Raw genomic sequence first — 16,389 nt, forward strand, 5'->3', positions numbered from 1 at the left:
AGCAATTTGCAGCAATGAGTGGCATACGAATGACCATTACTTTTAACAAGGAAAAGCTGGCTCACAGCTCACGCGTACAGTGTGCGTGTGTTTGGCACTGCAGTTGGTGTTGTTCGCCTCGTTCCTGAATCTGCTCTTGATTGATCGTATTGATCTTAGTGTCTCACGTAATACGACATTGTTTGCAAGTTTCTTCGATTCAATATTACTTCTAGAAAAGACACAACGCTTGAAACAGTTAAATAGCGAAAATTGAGAAATTATCATTTTTTCGTGTCGATTGTGGGAGACGTATTATGAATACTACTGAAGTGTTTATGTAAAATGTTATCATTTATAAGTTCATTCATTCTTTTAACGAAAAGTTGAGGCATGAGATTCGGTTTTTGGTCTTACGAATTGGTGGCCAGTTCTCACCAAAAGCTTGGATACGGATGTCCAACCATAAGAGCTATAAATGAGACATAGGTCATCGCTCATTGGATTCTAGTTCTTGTCGTAGACGTACACTGTGTGGTTACAGAAATAGAAAATTAGGTGCCGCCGATCAGTTGGTATCTGTTCTAAAGACAAGAAATTTTAGGGAATTATTCTTACGTGGCTTCGCATAGTAAGCTGCCGGGGATGTCATATTAGCGTTAGTGGATGCTGGAGAAGAAAAACAAGCGAAATATAGACCCTTTGGTCTTCCTACTTCATGGTGTATATTTTAGAAAATAAGTTGGGGTGTAGGTTCAGAAGAAGCAGGTGTAAAAAAGCAATACTCAATTAGAGCTGGTTTATTGGGCATAATTGCTAATGCTTGAGCAAAGCACTCTCTGCCTAATCGTGTATATATAAATATCTAAGCTTTTTTCATTCACTGGGTCAGGCCACTGATCTCGTTCGTTCGGTGATCTGTGAAGCAGTCAAGACGTTTTATTTGCTTTATATGAATGATACTTTGATATTTTGACAGTTCAGTAAGCTACAAAAAGAAAGTATAGTTTTTTTTATAGATTACGAACTTCGCTTAGAACCGCAGTGAGGCAAGTTTTCATATGGTCGCGATGTTTTTAGACGTATAGCGGTTCACAACGAGTATAAACTGGCATCAACATGACCTGTGCTGCAAGGGGCAATTGGAGCAGTTTATGTAAGCTGGGGGCCACCATTATTCAGTATAAGTTCATTACAGAGATGAAAAATTAGGTGCCACTGGTAAACTCTAACATCAGGCTGAGAAATTTTAGGAAATTATTCTTACCTGAGTTCGCATAGTCATTTGCCGGAGAGGTTATGTTACCTCCAGCGGATGCTGGAAAGAGGAAACAACGTGGATGATTCATTTTTCTAGGAAGCGGCATAACACGAAAGTGAAACATTTCTTCACAGATGTAGTTGCCTGCTTATTGTGCATCGTTCTGTCATAAGTACGAAGGAATAATTGCTACAAAAACAAATTTCAAAGTCACGCGAAGAACGCCTAGCAGTTCTAAACTTGCACCGCTCACCTCAAGCATAAAGCACGCCTAATATGAATATACACAACACCAGCGCAGTCTATCAAATATGACAGTTCGATACTTAAGGCGCGCTCTTCACGGAACGAAAGCAGAAGTATGCACAGCACAAGCGCAAACAACTGCCACAATTCTTATTTCTTCGTGTGTGAGCAAGGTGCCACTTTCGTAAACGCGGCCGCGTCAGCGAGAGAAGCGACCTTTCTGCTCTAACAATTCACGAGTCTGATAAGCGTGCGTGCAGAAAAGACCACGCTCCGTGGAGGCGGCCCTCAAAGAAATGTGCGATAAGACAACATTTAAAGCGCGCCCAACGCGAGCACACCGCGCCATCTAGCTACTGATGACAAAAATGCGCTGAAGTTACGGTGTTTCGATGATTGCCAAATGGTGTAAAGTGTATATAAATGACTTGCCGTTAAAACCGTCAACAGCAAAGGTGCCACAGCCTAGTAATTAGCGCTGCGCACTGTGAATTGTGAAGCTGCTGGTGCGACGCCCCCCAACAAATCATTTTCTTTCCATTTTTTCGCATACTGTTAGTAGACATTTTACAATGACATATCTGTTACTGAAATACGTCAGAGTAGACGTCGTCGACTCTGGAATAAAGCAGTTTCGCTTTAGAAAATCGAAATATATGCTCTTTGGGCTTCGTGCTTTGCCGTGTACATTTTAAAAGATATTGTCTTAGGGTGTAGGGTCGAAAGAAAATGGTGTGGTACAGTACCAGTATATTTGGCATAATGACAAACCATTCTCGGCCAAACCACGTAAACGTAAAAAAATGTTTGTTTTTCTGCAGGCCACAAAGTTCGTTTAGTCCCGGGTTTGTGAAGCAGACCAGGCGTTTTAGTTGCTATATATACAAAGCATACTTTATTAACATGACAGTTTAATGAGCAACAAAAAGAAAGCATCGTTTGTTTTTTTTAATCACGAACGTCTCCTATAATACTGCACTGAGGCCAGTTCACATATGGTCGCGAAGTTTGAAACATATCGCTGTCTGGAATGAACATAAATGAACACCAACAAGTTTTGTTGGCATGCAGCTGCAATTGAAGCTCGAATTTGTCAGGGGGGAACGCTATTGTTCAGTAAAAATTGCTTATAGAAATAAAAAGTTAGGCAGTGCCAATAACGTTCTGCTATTTCTAACATTATGCAGAATAAGTTCAGAAAATTATTCTTACGTCGGTTCGCATAGTAAATTGCCGGGGACGTTATGCTAAATTGAGCGGATGCTGGAAAGAAAAGATGTCTGATGTAACTGATAATATTGCCAAAGAAAGTATGGGGGAAGTCAATAAACTCAATTTTGATGCTTTTGTGAGGAAATAAAAGTGAGTGAAGAGATAACCTGTCTTATGCAGTAATCGAACCTGGGACCTCCGAATAACGCGTTCGATCATCTACCACTGAGCTACCACGGCGGCTACCCTCCCAGCCACTTTATTGGGTATATATGTGAATTTAAACGTGCGAGTGTCAGTCAACGCCACCAGTAGCCATGGGGGCGAGTGTGGCACAAGCTTTATGAGCCTGTTTGGCGTCACGTGGCACGTGAACTTATTACCAGCTGGCAGCTGACCAATAGTCACTCGTATACAACCTAAAGGCACCAAGTCTGCAGCCAGTACGAGACCCTCATAATGAATAAGGGAAGGAAGTGTATACTTGAGGGCTCGTTTTTCTGTGTTTTGAAACAGTATATTGACATTATCAGACAACAATGCCAAGAAAAGTATACAAGGGAAGTTATTAGACTGATTTGTATTGTTATTCAGAAGAAAGAAAAGCGGGTGAAAAGATAACTTGATTACTTCACCCCGTTTTCTTTCTTCACAATCACACCACAATTTGGTCTGTCTTTCCTCATACTTCTCTTGGCAGTAAACACTTCTTTCCCATATATATATATATATATATATATATATATATATATATATATATATATATATCCTCCTGACTTCCGGGTTGGATTCTTGTCCACAGAAATTCCCGAAAATTTCACAACTGGGTGTGTAGATGACGAAGATACAAAGTGAGGCTTATTATTTCCGTGATGCCTGTGGTTTTGGTATGGCGTGATGTCCAATTAATTGGATCTGAAACTTAATTAAAGCGTTAAGTAGTGGGCCTGAAGCAACACAAAGCAATATTACTGAAGAAAATTGTGAGAAATTCTGGAATAACTGCATGTTGTTATTTAAAAATTAACAAATATTTAAAAAAACTACAAAAAAGCTGACCCTAATTTTTGCCGTTTAACTTCTAGAACGCTGTTCTGTCGAACATCACCATGTTTTCTTCTTTGTTTCTGAATCTCCTGGTGCAACTTTGACAAAACTTTATAGAGGGCACTAGTAGATGTCCAAAATATTGGACAACTGGTTTTTGAAGAAGAAAACATGCTGACATTTTTGTAGTGATGGAGTATTTGATGTCCAATATATTGGACATATCGCCATAGCCGGAACTCAGGAGGATATAAACAGAGAGAGATAGATAGATAGATAGACTATTTTGGGGTGTAGCATCTGAAGAAAAAGGGGTACGGCAGTAATACTAAGTTATTACCAGGTTATTCGGCATAACAGTGAAAAATTTTCGGCCAAAGCCTGTAAACCTTATATATTGTACGTTTTTTGCAGGCCACCAAGTTTGTTCGTTTCCTAATTTGGGAGGCAGAGCAGTCATTTCATTTGCTATAAATGAATGATACTTTAATAACTTGACAATTCAGTGAGCAACAAAAAGAAAGCATCATTTTTTTCTTAAATTACGCACAAGCCTGGAACTTCATCTAGGCCAGTTTACACATGGTGACGTTGTTGAGGAAAAATAACGATTCAGAGCGAATGTAAACTAACATCAACACCACCTGAGTTGAGAGTTACAATTTTAGCGCATTTTAGTGAAGTGGAGGCCGCCATTTAAAAAAATAGTTTTGCAATAAATACAACGGGAGAAAAAATGCAATATAATTTCTTATTTTACGTCTTTATATATTTCTTGACACAACATGTACACTTGATGGCCTAATGAATGAGGGTGATAAATAAGGAACACTGAAAACAGCCACAGGCACAGTGTGAATACAATCAAGCCAAACGAAATAACTGCTGCTACTATTCAATTGTTTCAAACAATATAATGAAACAAAGAGGATGAGTGGACCCTGGCAATATATATCTGTTCTCCAATGCCAAAGTAAAGAAACTGTACCTTATATTGCCAGTACGCGAAAACGAAGCCTGGATGTTTAGGTGGATAATGTCACTTGCGTTTGGCATGCATGTTTTGTTCCTTGCTTTGACGCGAGCTTCTCCGAGTCTCAGAGGGCTGAATTTTAAGCTTTCTTTATGCACCGGTTTTTAAATGTGTTACATCGTGAGTGCACGCCTTAATTCCAAGACGGAGCGAGTTGAAGCACTGCGTAAGTGTGGGATTCCGTGGTCTTCATTTGGTGGGATTGTCTGAAGGACGACGTATTAGGCTCCTTATTAAAGGCGAACTTTGGCGATTTTCGCCCATGTCAGGATAATGGCGCTTTTATGTTCCTTAGACACTTTTCTCACGCGCCTGATAATCCATGACTACGAACTCTGCGAAATAAAGCGTCTGTCTTTTTGTTCCAGTTTATTTCACACACTTCTTCGTAGTCACTGGTAACCCTTCGCAAGCCTATGGTTACAAATAAACTATGCTCGCACAACTGCTTATGCGCAAGCGCAAAACTAATAGGGGTGAAGCTTCTTATAGCGGCACCCGTCCATCCCTTGTAGTCGTAGTAGTAGTGTGTAACCAGTCTTACATTTTGACCTCCAAGGTGGTGCTGGCGGGAGATTTCTTGTGTGCGTTGTTGAACATTAAAAAATTCGCAGCGTGCGCCTTCATTAGAAGCCGAATTCTCCTGTCTCTCATTCCCCCTTAGCAGCCATTGGCATGTACATTGAGCACTATCTGACAAGAAAGGGTTGCTACGTTATACTCGCTGTGTGTAACCTCCTTGGTTTTAGAAAGGTTTAGCGAGCAATGGGCCGTAGTGCAATGAAAACAGTGACCTAGTATATACCATGAACACGAGATGGTTAAAGGTGGGAAGTGGACACGAAGCGCACGCCGTAAGAAAGTGTGCGTGTGCCTCCTTTTGTTTAGTCCTTGGAATGTCCGCTGATTGGCAGTGCTTCTATATGGGGAATATATGATAAAAAGATGCGAGATGGTGGTACTTGGAGTGTTGAATAGGTGGACGAACGGACACACAGACAGATGCATGGACGGACGCACGGATGTCTGCACGGACGGATGGACGCATGGACGGATGCAGGAGCAAATGCATGAACGAACGAAGGGACGAATGGACAGATGGACGAGCAGACGCACGAACAGACGCATGCACTGACGGGCGGATGGACGCACGGGCGGCCACACAGACGCACGCATGGATGGACGGAAGTAAGAACGAATGGACGGACAGATGAGATTTTTTATGTGCACGCACGTGTATTGAGGAAAAGATAATATTATAAAGTGGGACACACTCTTTATGCTTCCAAGAGTTCTGTAGGTGACTGTATATCTACCTGAATATACTTTACGCTGATTGTAAATCTCAATCTTTCACACGTGGCTGCCACCTCAATAAAGAAAAGAAGCATTTGTGTGGGAACCTAATAATTCTGGGAGGTCCAAAACGGCAGCGGGTCGTTTTTCGAAAAGGGTCTATAGTTGATATGGCAGGACGATTGTTATAGCGCCAGATCAGAACGACGACAAAGGGACAAGAAGGAGACGTGGCAGCCTACTTTTTCGGTAGACTTAAAACAACTATATACTTTTAATGTATATGTGCAGGTTAAACCCTGTAATGTTGGGTGGCATAAAGCGGGTGTCGAACTAACGTGCGTCTCAGAATCATGGCAATTTCGGCGAGAAGAAAACACACACCTGCCATGAATTACAAAGAGAACTTATCTATTGCCTAATCTCAGTTGATAACGTAATGAAGATCTCCTGAATAGGCAAAGGTCATCAATTTTTGTCTGTACGCATGCGATGGATGGATGGATGGATGGATGGATGGATGGATGGATGGATGGATGGATGGATGGATTGATGGATGGATGGATGGATGGATGGATGGATGGATGGATGGATGGATGGATGGATGGATGGATGGATGGATGAATGGATGGATGGATGGATGGATGGATGGATGGATGGATGGATGGATGGATGGATGGATGGATGGATGGATGGATGGATGGATGGGTGGGTGGGTGGGTGGGTGGGTGTGTGGGCTGTCAACTTCTGTCGAAAAAGGGCGCCCTTAGCGCCGGGGACGTGAACTACAGTCTGCCGCCACTGTGAGGGCAACGCAGCAGACGACGCAGGCTGTGTGTCCCATAGAGTTTAGGAAACACTATGGTGTGTCCCAGCGACGCTGATGCACGTTTCTTGCAGTGCAAACGGACACCTCTTGGGTTCCTGCAGGAAGCGGACCGCGTCGGGAAGGCACGTTGATGAGAGTCTCTTGCAGGCCAGATCCATGCATTTCTAGTCATAACAAGCCAAACTGCTCGTCCAACTCGTTGAAGGGTACAAAATATTGCTCATTGTGCAGCGTAAGCCGCTAAGAAATCCTATCGGAGAGTACTAGAAGCTCGTTCAAGCTAGAAAGCGGTGCGATTACAGCGGATGATACGGAGAACTAGCCGGCAACACAAACATCCCAGCAATTACGCATTTGACGGCTCGCTTTCCATGCCTTCATGATGGCGCTAGCTATCCCACGCTCCTTTGCGAAGTGAAACTGACAAAAAGCTCACCGTCAGGTGGCGTATTTATGAAAAGGATCTATTGTGGTGATTTTCATAATTTTTGATTACCTCTGAGGCATTTGTGCCTTTCCCAAAGTGGGCCTTGCGCTGGCTGTTACAATAACGAGGGCGAACATTTTAAGCGATAAGCGACGGTAAGCGGTAAGCGACGTGCTTGATGAATAAACATGTGACATCAGGTTTCTCAAGCACATAGAGGCTCCGAAGCATCGCCATCATGTTGCCGAAAATAAAACCTGTAGAAGCAGTGTAAAATGCTTCCCCCACTGTTTCATTTCAGGAACATCGACACCTTGTCGCGCCCATGCATTACAAAGTGTATATTCGCGTGCACATGAGCGCACCGTCAAGAATATGCTTTTGTGAGGACTTACGTTGCATCTGAAGTGCTTCAGGCAAAATAGCGCACATTTATTTTTACATTACACACTAGATAGCTACCCACACTCTAACGAATTCAAAATTTCTATTGTTCAAAAAGCCTCGCGATGTCGTTCTTCACTTTCTTTTAGTTTTGAAAACTTTTTATATCCAACGTCTGTTCAAGCCTTGCGTGGGCGCGGAATCTGTTTTCGATCTAAAATATCTTGATTGCAAAGGGCTTCGTGCTACGAGGCGTAAACAAGCTGGTGTTTAGCGAAAACAAGGGTAGGCGTACAGAGATAGGAGGATTTACGACGAAGCCACGTAAGCTCCTTATATAGATCTTCCACGTGCGTTTCTATGCAACTTTTTTTTGTAACAGAGAGCTCTTGCCCGTCGTTTCCAATTTTAATATCTGCCACGTGTAAAACGACGGATCGTGAATCAGGAAAATGCGCGGTAAAAACGAGGTGAAAGCATGGAAACAAACAACATACCACATGAAGCGTTAAATCATAGCTGAAAATAATCCTTGTGGAAAGCGATCGCAATTCCGTGAAGGAACACCTCGTTGCAATCGAATTGCGAACCACGAAACACAGAATGTACAGAGAAACAAAATTAGTAGTGAATCACAAACTAGAGAAGGCAAAAGAGAAAAGGCAAACGCATAAAGTGGAGACAGAATGTTAGGCGGGCTGATGAATTTATAAAGTTCGCAGGTATAACGTGGCAACGTAAAACCCCAGACTGGGTTAATCAGCGAATCATGGGAGAGGCCTTTGCCCTGCAATGAACGTTGTCAGGTTGATGATGGTGATGATTACGAATTACGCCTTGTTCAGTATCACATTGTTTCTTTTTGTATTTTTACTTTTCTGGGGTTCGTATTTTGGTTGTAATGAGGTGCTGTAAAAATGTATTTACATACGCTATTACGTACACTAAATTTTCTTTCAGAGTCAGTTACATGTGGTGTGTTATTTGCTTGTATGCTTCACTGTCCTTTGTACCACGCTGTTTTCTGATTCGTGATGTTCAATCAACTAAGCGACAAGGTCACCAAATTACTTACGAACGATCAAGCCCATCAAAAGCGTAGCCAGATATTTTTGAATTTTTTTCGAGGGGAGGCACTTCCTATATTCAGAGGAGGGCACCCTCTTGAAATTATCATTTTTTTCCGCTCCCTATTCTATGGCGAAAAAAATGTTTGGGTTTGGGTATGGGGTGGCACGAGCCTAGTGTGCTACTCCCTGGCTACGCCTGCGGAGTTAATACATTACGAAAACTTCATAAAGCCATTGGAGCGCCTGCTTTGTTAACTACCCTTGTTTCATATAAGAGGAAGTAAATATGGTCCCCGTAAAAACATACCCTATTGGCTTGTTTTTCTAACTTAATGTCCTCAGGAGTTACGTAATGTATTTATACTGCTTTTATAGGAGTGTTAAATGGTGTTCTTCCTAGTAAATTCTGCTGAATTACCCTGATTTTGACCTCTATGGGCATCGTGCGAACCAAAACTGAACCGAAGAAGTTTTCGAGTCGTAATTATGTCGCTAACGAAGATACTTGAGTATGTATGTATGCCGAAATAACTCAGCAAACCGTGCTGGAGAAAGCAATATATATATAGATGACATTGATAATGATGTGCAAGGTCCAAAACTACCATGTTATTAGAGAGGCCGTATATAGTGGAGAGCTCCAGAAATTTAGACTACCTGAGGTTTCTTAACGTGCACCGCAATCTGAGCATACGGGCATACAGCATTTTTGCCTCCATCGAAAATGCAGCCCTCACAGCTGGGATTTGATCCCGTGACCTGCTGGTCAGCAGCCGAACATTATAGATAACATTACAAAGCTATTCAGCCACTAAAATTCGAAAACCAATTCAACGTTTATTAATAATGAGCTTTTTATCACCGCTACTACAACTTGTTTACCATCGTAAATTATCGCGAGCAGACACTGTCTGCAGAAGACAATGCTGGTATGCTGTTTGCTGTGCGGCCTGATGGGCGATCAAACAGCAAATTAGATGTCAATCACGTAGATCTAAACAGATATTTTTGTGTGTACGCTTGTGCGGGTATGAACGTACGTAATTAACTGCTTTTAATCAAGCATAATAACACAAGCATACTAAAACAAAGCCTGTTTTTGAGACCTATTTTCGAAAGTTTACGGGTGCTTAATAAGCACACGGGTACTCATGGTGATTACTCTCAAGTTTTCTGCCGCAAGCTCGAATGAGTACGCCAATATAATTTCGTGCATTGTGAAAGTTGCTGTGAAATTCAGGTACTGACAAAGCAGGATTCGTGGCTTCTTTAGGGCACATGTATTCCGACAAAGCAAAAAACTACATTAGAGGCCGGCGAGACGCCGTCATAAAATGTACTGCCCATGCGATTTGCTGAGAAAGCATGATTTCTACATCATCACACGCCTTTGTTTTTTGGTTTTTGTTTACTTTTTCCTCTTTCAGGCTGACAAACAAATGTGTGACAATTCTTGTTTGCTATTATTGTTGCGTACAGTGGTCAGTCATGAGGCTAGTGGAACGAATTTGCAGCCGTTATCGAATTTATAAGTAGCCGCGCAATAGTTTGTCGATCTTTACTTATTAACAACAAAACGCAATGATAAAGAAGAAACGCCTTGTGCAGTCTGACTCCACTCCTGTTTCGAATTGTTCTCTCAAAAGTTCTCGTCAAAGTGGATCTGTGCTCCACGATTCAAATCAGTTTCGCATTTCCACACTGCGAAGGAGACTGGAGCTGACAAACAGTGCCCTGAGGGGGGGGGGGGCGGGAAGACATAAAAAATGTTTCTGCAACGCACGTCACTCTTGCTTGTCTGCCTTTGGTTTTGGGACGACATTGGTTCTATTTTTACTTCTGCTATTCGTCGCTGTTTTGAGAACTTTGATTTCCCTGACAGCTTTCGCAATGGTCGAATAGTTTTAATACCTAAATATGAAACAGAGTCAACGAGTCGCTATAGCTGTTTATGTAGAAAAAAAGTATTTTTGATTCACTAACTCTTTATTGTCTCCTCAAGTCGGCAGCAGCAGATGTGTGAAACCAAAGCCGATTGCGAAATGTCAGAAGTTCCTATTTCACCCAACTACTGAATAACCCTTAAGGCGTTCTGCATTTTTACTTTTGTTCTTGCCCGTAAACAGAAATGAAACGACAGCTTGCGAGTATGGGGTTTCGTAGTAGACTGTATAAGCATCATATTCGTTGAATTGCGTTTACGGGTCACAAGGCTGTGTGCATTTACTATTGAAGATATTCCCCTTCATCTCATCTGGAAACATTAGGTGAAGGGCATCGAGCAAGTTAAAATCTGACACAGAAATTTGATAAAGCGAACGTTAGTCACCCCGTTTCATTCTTTTGTGCTTTTTCGTGGTGTATAATGCTTAACCTTTCCCCCAGCTCCCCATTAGAGGCAAATGCGATAACAGTCTTTCTCTATCCAACATTGCCCTGCAAGAGGGGCAGAACTCTGAAGAATGAGAAGAAGCGTCTCAATTCTTGGTGGGTGAAGCTCCTCAAGGCGTGGGTCATCCCTCCTCCTGCTCCTCTGCAGTAGTAGTAGCAGTAGTAGTACTAGTAGTAGGAGTGTTATAGCAGCAGTAGTAGTAGTAGCAGTAGCAGTAATAGTACAGTAGTAGTAGTAGTAGTAAAATAGTAGTAGTAGTAGTAGTAGTAGTAGTAGTAGTAGTATGTAGCCACGTCTAGTTTATGAATCGATCGATAGATGGCGTTGTATGTATATGGATATCTGTTGGGGCTGTCAAGGTGGATGGACGTGTTTTTTGAGCGCTCCGGATCGACTGCGCAGATAAGTGTTTTTGCATGTTTTGAGCTTGTCTTTATAATTATAAGGCAGCGGTTGAAATCTTCGTAGCACCTATTTTATGGTACGGCTTTTTCGGGGGCCAGTCACCAGGTATTTATTAGTTAGTGCGGGTGTGTGTGTGAATTTTTTTGTTGTTTTTTTTCTTTTGCCACCCCGTGGGGAAGGTGCGCGTACATTGAACACGCAAATTTTTGTAGTGGAGCTTAGACTTCCTTTTTTTTTCCTCGTAGTGCAGGGCTCGTGTTTAGTAATTATCGAGTATAGGGACAATTGGTGTCAGAAAGGCATGGTTAAAAAGACTGTAAAGTGTTCAGGATGTGGAGTGGGTTTGAAAGTGGACCCAAGCGTAGAAGTGGATGGAGAATAGGCTGACGTGAAGTGTAGGCAATGTGAGGTCGAGGAAAAATTGAAGAAAATGATGGTTGCCCAGAGTGAATTGCTGATGAGAATCGCCGAGCTCGAGACTGCGTTGGTGACAGAGCAAGAGAAAACGAGAGAAATGGGAGAAAGACTGAAGTCCGCCGAGGAAGCGCTAGCGAAGCTGAACAAAGAAGTGACCTACCGAGAGAATAGTAGGGAACCGGCAACCAGAAAGGTGGAGAAGGAAAAGCAAGCAAGTTTGGAAAAAACAGGTTTAGCCGGTTCAACTGTCGCAAGGCTCAGCTTCAGCAAGGTAGTGGTAGGGCAGGGAGGGAACAAAGCAGCCGGCGTCACAGGTGCAAGTAGCCCCCAAGTGCAGAACGCTCAAGCTGAAAAGTCACAGCATGTGATAATCGCCGGGGACTCGAATTTAAATCGATGCACAGAAGCCATCAAAGAGAGGGTAAGAGGTGACAAGAGGGTTGCAGTAGGGGCGTTCCCAGGACGCAAGCTGGAAGCAGTCATGAGGCAAGCGAGCGCAAAGCTCAAAACGACAGCTGATAGACGAAACCTCGTTATAATTTCAGGCGGTTTAAACGATGTCCTAAATGAAGATGCAGCAGGACTAGCAGTCACAATGGAGAAAGGCGTCGATGACATGCGCGCCACTTCTCCTAAGGTACAGGTAGTGATATGCACGATACCGGAGGTACCGGTGCGTGATAGCAACCTGCAAAGAGCGGTGGTCAACGCAAACCAAGAGATATGGCGGATGAGTCGAGAGAAAGGCTTTGAGGTGGTGGAAATAAACAGAGAGGTGCATAGGTGGGGGGGGGGGGGGTTTCAACGAGACAGAATTCACTTCGATGGGCGGCTAGGTCATGAGGTGGGTTGGCGACTTGCAGGACGCGCAGTAGCTTTTTTGGGGGGCAAGCGAGCCCTTCGGGGTGCAGGATAGCTAGTAACAAGGAAAACAACCAGGGAGACTCTTCGACAGGTGGTATGGACAGATACGATTCCAAAGTGGCACCAATATCTAAGATAGGTAGAGACCGGGGCATAAATAGACGTAGCCACGAGCGCCGAGCCAATTCAGGCATAGGGTATATTAACATGCAGGGTGGTAGGAACAGGCTGAAGTGGGAAGAGATTGAAGAACAGCTAAGGGAAGAGAGGCCAATGGTATACGGTTTTGTAGAAACACGTCTCAGAGCATGGAACAACCTCCGAACAATCTGGACTGCGCGTGGGAATATTGTAATAGAACAGAAGGCAGCAGAAAGGGGGGTGGTATTGGGGCATTCATTCATAAAAGTACAGACTGGCAAAGGGTCAAGCAGGAATGCAAGGAACATTTATGTCTAAAAGGGAAAGTGGCAGGTCAAATGACACTCCTTGGTTTTGTGTACTTGTGGACCGGAGCAAAGGCCAGAGAGGAAAACCAGATAATGGTAGAGTGTATATTAAAGGACATTCAGAAGTTAGGAAGAGAGTGCGAGATAATTATACTAGGAGACATGAATGCGCACATAGAAGATTTAGATGGGTGTACCAACCCGACAGACAAAATGATCATGGATATGTGTGAAAGGCTTGATTTGATCATTTGCAACAGTACCGAGAAGTGTGAAGGGCAAATAACATGGGAGGTAGGAAGGCTTCAGTCGACGATAGATTATGCACTGATGTCACATAGGATGTATGATAAGCTCAGGGGACTGCACATAGATGAAGGTGGCTTCAGAAGTCTGGGTAGTTATCACAAACGTATCAAGCTAAACTTTGGAAGAGCAGTGAAAGTGGGAAGGAGACAAGATGAGCAACTACAGGAAAATTTTTATCCAGAAAGGCAAATTGAAATAGCCACTAAACAAATTGAGAAAGTAACCACGGAGGATGATAATAAGACAGTGTGGACATACACGATTCTAATTAGACTCTTTGAGCTAGAGCTTGCTAAGACGCGTGACAAGTCACCGCGGAAAAAAAGACACAAACCCAAAATTTGGTGGGATGAGGAAGTTAAGAGAGCCATAGCAAAACGTCAGGAACCCTTTAGAGAACACAGACATGCTAAGCAGCGGGGTGAACCGACAGATGATGTTGAAAGAAAATGGGCAACCTTTCTAAGCTGTAGAAGGGATGCATCCCTTCTGATCAAAGAAAAGATTAGAAGGAAGGGAGCTCAGTGGCTGGCAGAAGTACGTAAAAAAGATAGAAACGCAGCTGCAAAATTTTGGAACCATCTAAACTCCCTAAAAAATGAGACGAGCCTAGAGCAAAGTTTTATAACTACAGCCCAAGGTGCTAGGCTAGAAGGGGACGAAGCTATGGAATATATAAGAACAAGGGGGACAGAAAAATTTCAAAAAAGAAGTACTTTATGCACCATAATAGGCAAGGACGAATCAAGTGGTGCAATGGCTCCATTTTCACAACAAGAGTGGGAAAGGGCTGAGAAAAGGGTTCCTAGTAGTAGATCAACAGGCCCAGATGGCATTCCAATTAGGCTGATAAAGACATTAGGTCCGAAGTCTAAGCGTGCTTTGAGAAAGGCAGTGAGCACAATAATAATCGATGGTGAAGTTCCAGATGGATGGAAACTTAGTAGGTTGAACATGATCTATAAAGGAAAGGGGGACAAAGCTCACATAAACAACTACCGTTTCATAACAGTGACATCAGTGGTCTACAGGCTAGCGATGCAGATTAGAAAGGAAAGACTGCAGGCGTGGATAGAGGATGAGGGGGTGCTAGGAGAACTGCAGAATGGGTTTCGAAAACACAGGAGGTTGGAAGACAATCTGTTCTCACTGACGCAGTGCATCGAAATAGCAGAAAAGGAACGCAGGCCCCTGTGGCTAGCATTTTTGGATATCAAGGGAGCGTACGATAGCGTGGTTCAAGAGGAATTGTGGGGAATACTGCACACACTAGGCGTGGAACATGTAGTCACTAATCTTTTAGAGGGTATCTATAAAGGTAACAAGGTAGTTATAAAGTGGGGAAAACAGGTACCCATGCCTGCAGAGGTAAAACAGGCAGGGGTGCCCCCTGTCACCCTTATTATTCATGATGTACCTACAAGGATTAGAGGCAAAATTATAGGGAAGTGGACTGGGCTTCAACCTCTCTTAAGTCAAACAAGAAAAACTTATTGATCAGGCACTACCAGCATTAATGTACGCAGATGATATAGTGCTAATGGCCAACAACAAGGAAGATTTGCAGAGATTGATGGACATCTCGGTAATGAGGGAGATAGGTTAGATTTTAGATTCAGTAAGAAAAAATCAGCAGTCATGATTTTCAATGACAACGAAAGTAGTGAGCTTAGAATACAGGAGGTCACGCTAGAGATAACAGATAAATACAAATATCTGGGCGTATGGATAAGCAATGGGACCGAGTATCTGAGGGAACACGAGATATACGTGACGACTTAAGGTAACAGGAATGCAGCAGTCATGAAAAATAGGGCACTGTGGAATTACAATAGGTATGATGTTGTGAGAGGAATATGGAAAGGGGTCATGGTTCCTGGGCTGACGTTCGGCAATGAGGTCTTGTGCATGAGATCTGAAGTTCAAGCAAGATTAGAAATTGAGCAACGTGGAATAGGCAGGCTTGCTTTAGGAGCTCACGGGAATACACCAAATCAGGGAGTACAAGGTGACATGGGATGGACATCATTTGAGGGCAGGGAAGCTAGCAGCAAGATAAAATTTGAGAAGCGATTGAGAGAAATGGGGGAAGAGCGTTGGGCTCGGAAGGTTTTCAGCTACTTGTACATGAAGAATGTGGATACAAAATGGTGGAAGCGAACGAGGAAGTTGACTGGTAAATATTTAGAAAACAGCAGGTGGCCAAACCAAAAAGAACTATCGGTTAAGAAGAAAGTGAAGCAAACGGAGACTGACATGTGGAAAATGGGCATGATTAAGAAGTACGCACTAGAGATCTATCGAACTTTTAAGCAGGAAATTGCCAAGCAAAGGATCTATGATAATACTCGGGGTAGTTCTCTACTGTTTGAGGCCAGGACGAGAGTACTGCGAACCAAGACATATCGGGACAAATACGAAGGGGTAGACACAGTATGCAGTGCGTGTGGAGAGGAAGAAGAAACTGCCGAACACTTGATAATGTTCTGTAAATGGCTTCACCCTATATTTCAGGATGATGGCGCAGAGTTTTTCAAAGCACTGGGGTTTAAGGACCGGGAGGGCAAAATAAACTTTAAGCGAGTAGAATTAACTAGAAGGAGGTTATCTGATTGGTGGCTAAAGTCAAGGCACGAGTGAAAATTAAACTCTTCACTGCAAAGTACAAATCCTCAAACTCACTTTTCAAGGAAAAAAAATAAATATAGTTTTTGTTTCGTTAGGTATTACGGCTTGGTGGCGCTCGCCACCGCCCGATCTAAAACAGCC

At 42.9% G+C, this 16,389-nt stretch overlaps 2 protein-coding genes across 11 annotated transcripts in view; one reads left to right on the plus strand and one right to left on the minus strand.

Moving 5' to 3' along the window:
• The window catches only part of LOC142765481 (uncharacterized), an 887,742-nt gene that overhangs the window by 86,749 nt on the left and 784,604 nt on the right, over nt 1-16,389 (plus strand). The gene's annotated exons all lie outside the window — the stretch shown is intronic.
• LOC142765477 (uncharacterized) overlaps nt 1-16,389 on the minus strand; it is a 124,171-nt gene that overhangs the window by 85,232 nt on the left and 22,550 nt on the right. For 3 of the 6 annotated variants that reach the window (XR_012884277.1, XM_075866517.1, XM_075866518.1), the window contains exon 3: nt 1,247-1,297. Coding sequence is in view for 3 of the 6 variants with exons in the window: in XM_075866515.1 (XP_075722630.1) it covers nt 418-473 (56 nt within the window). In the remaining 3 variants the exon portion in view is untranslated. Of the gene's footprint in view, nt 1-417; nt 1,214-1,246; nt 1,298-16,389 lie in introns of those variants that run through there. The other 3 variants (XM_075866515.1, XM_075866520.1, XM_075866519.1) reach the window with 1 other exon arrangement.

This window comes from Rhipicephalus microplus, chromosome 6 (genome assembly GCF_043290135.1).
Source record: "Rhipicephalus microplus isolate Deutch F79 chromosome 6, USDA_Rmic, whole genome shotgun sequence".
Taxonomy (NCBI): domain Eukaryota; kingdom Metazoa; phylum Arthropoda; class Arachnida; order Ixodida; family Ixodidae; genus Rhipicephalus; species Rhipicephalus microplus.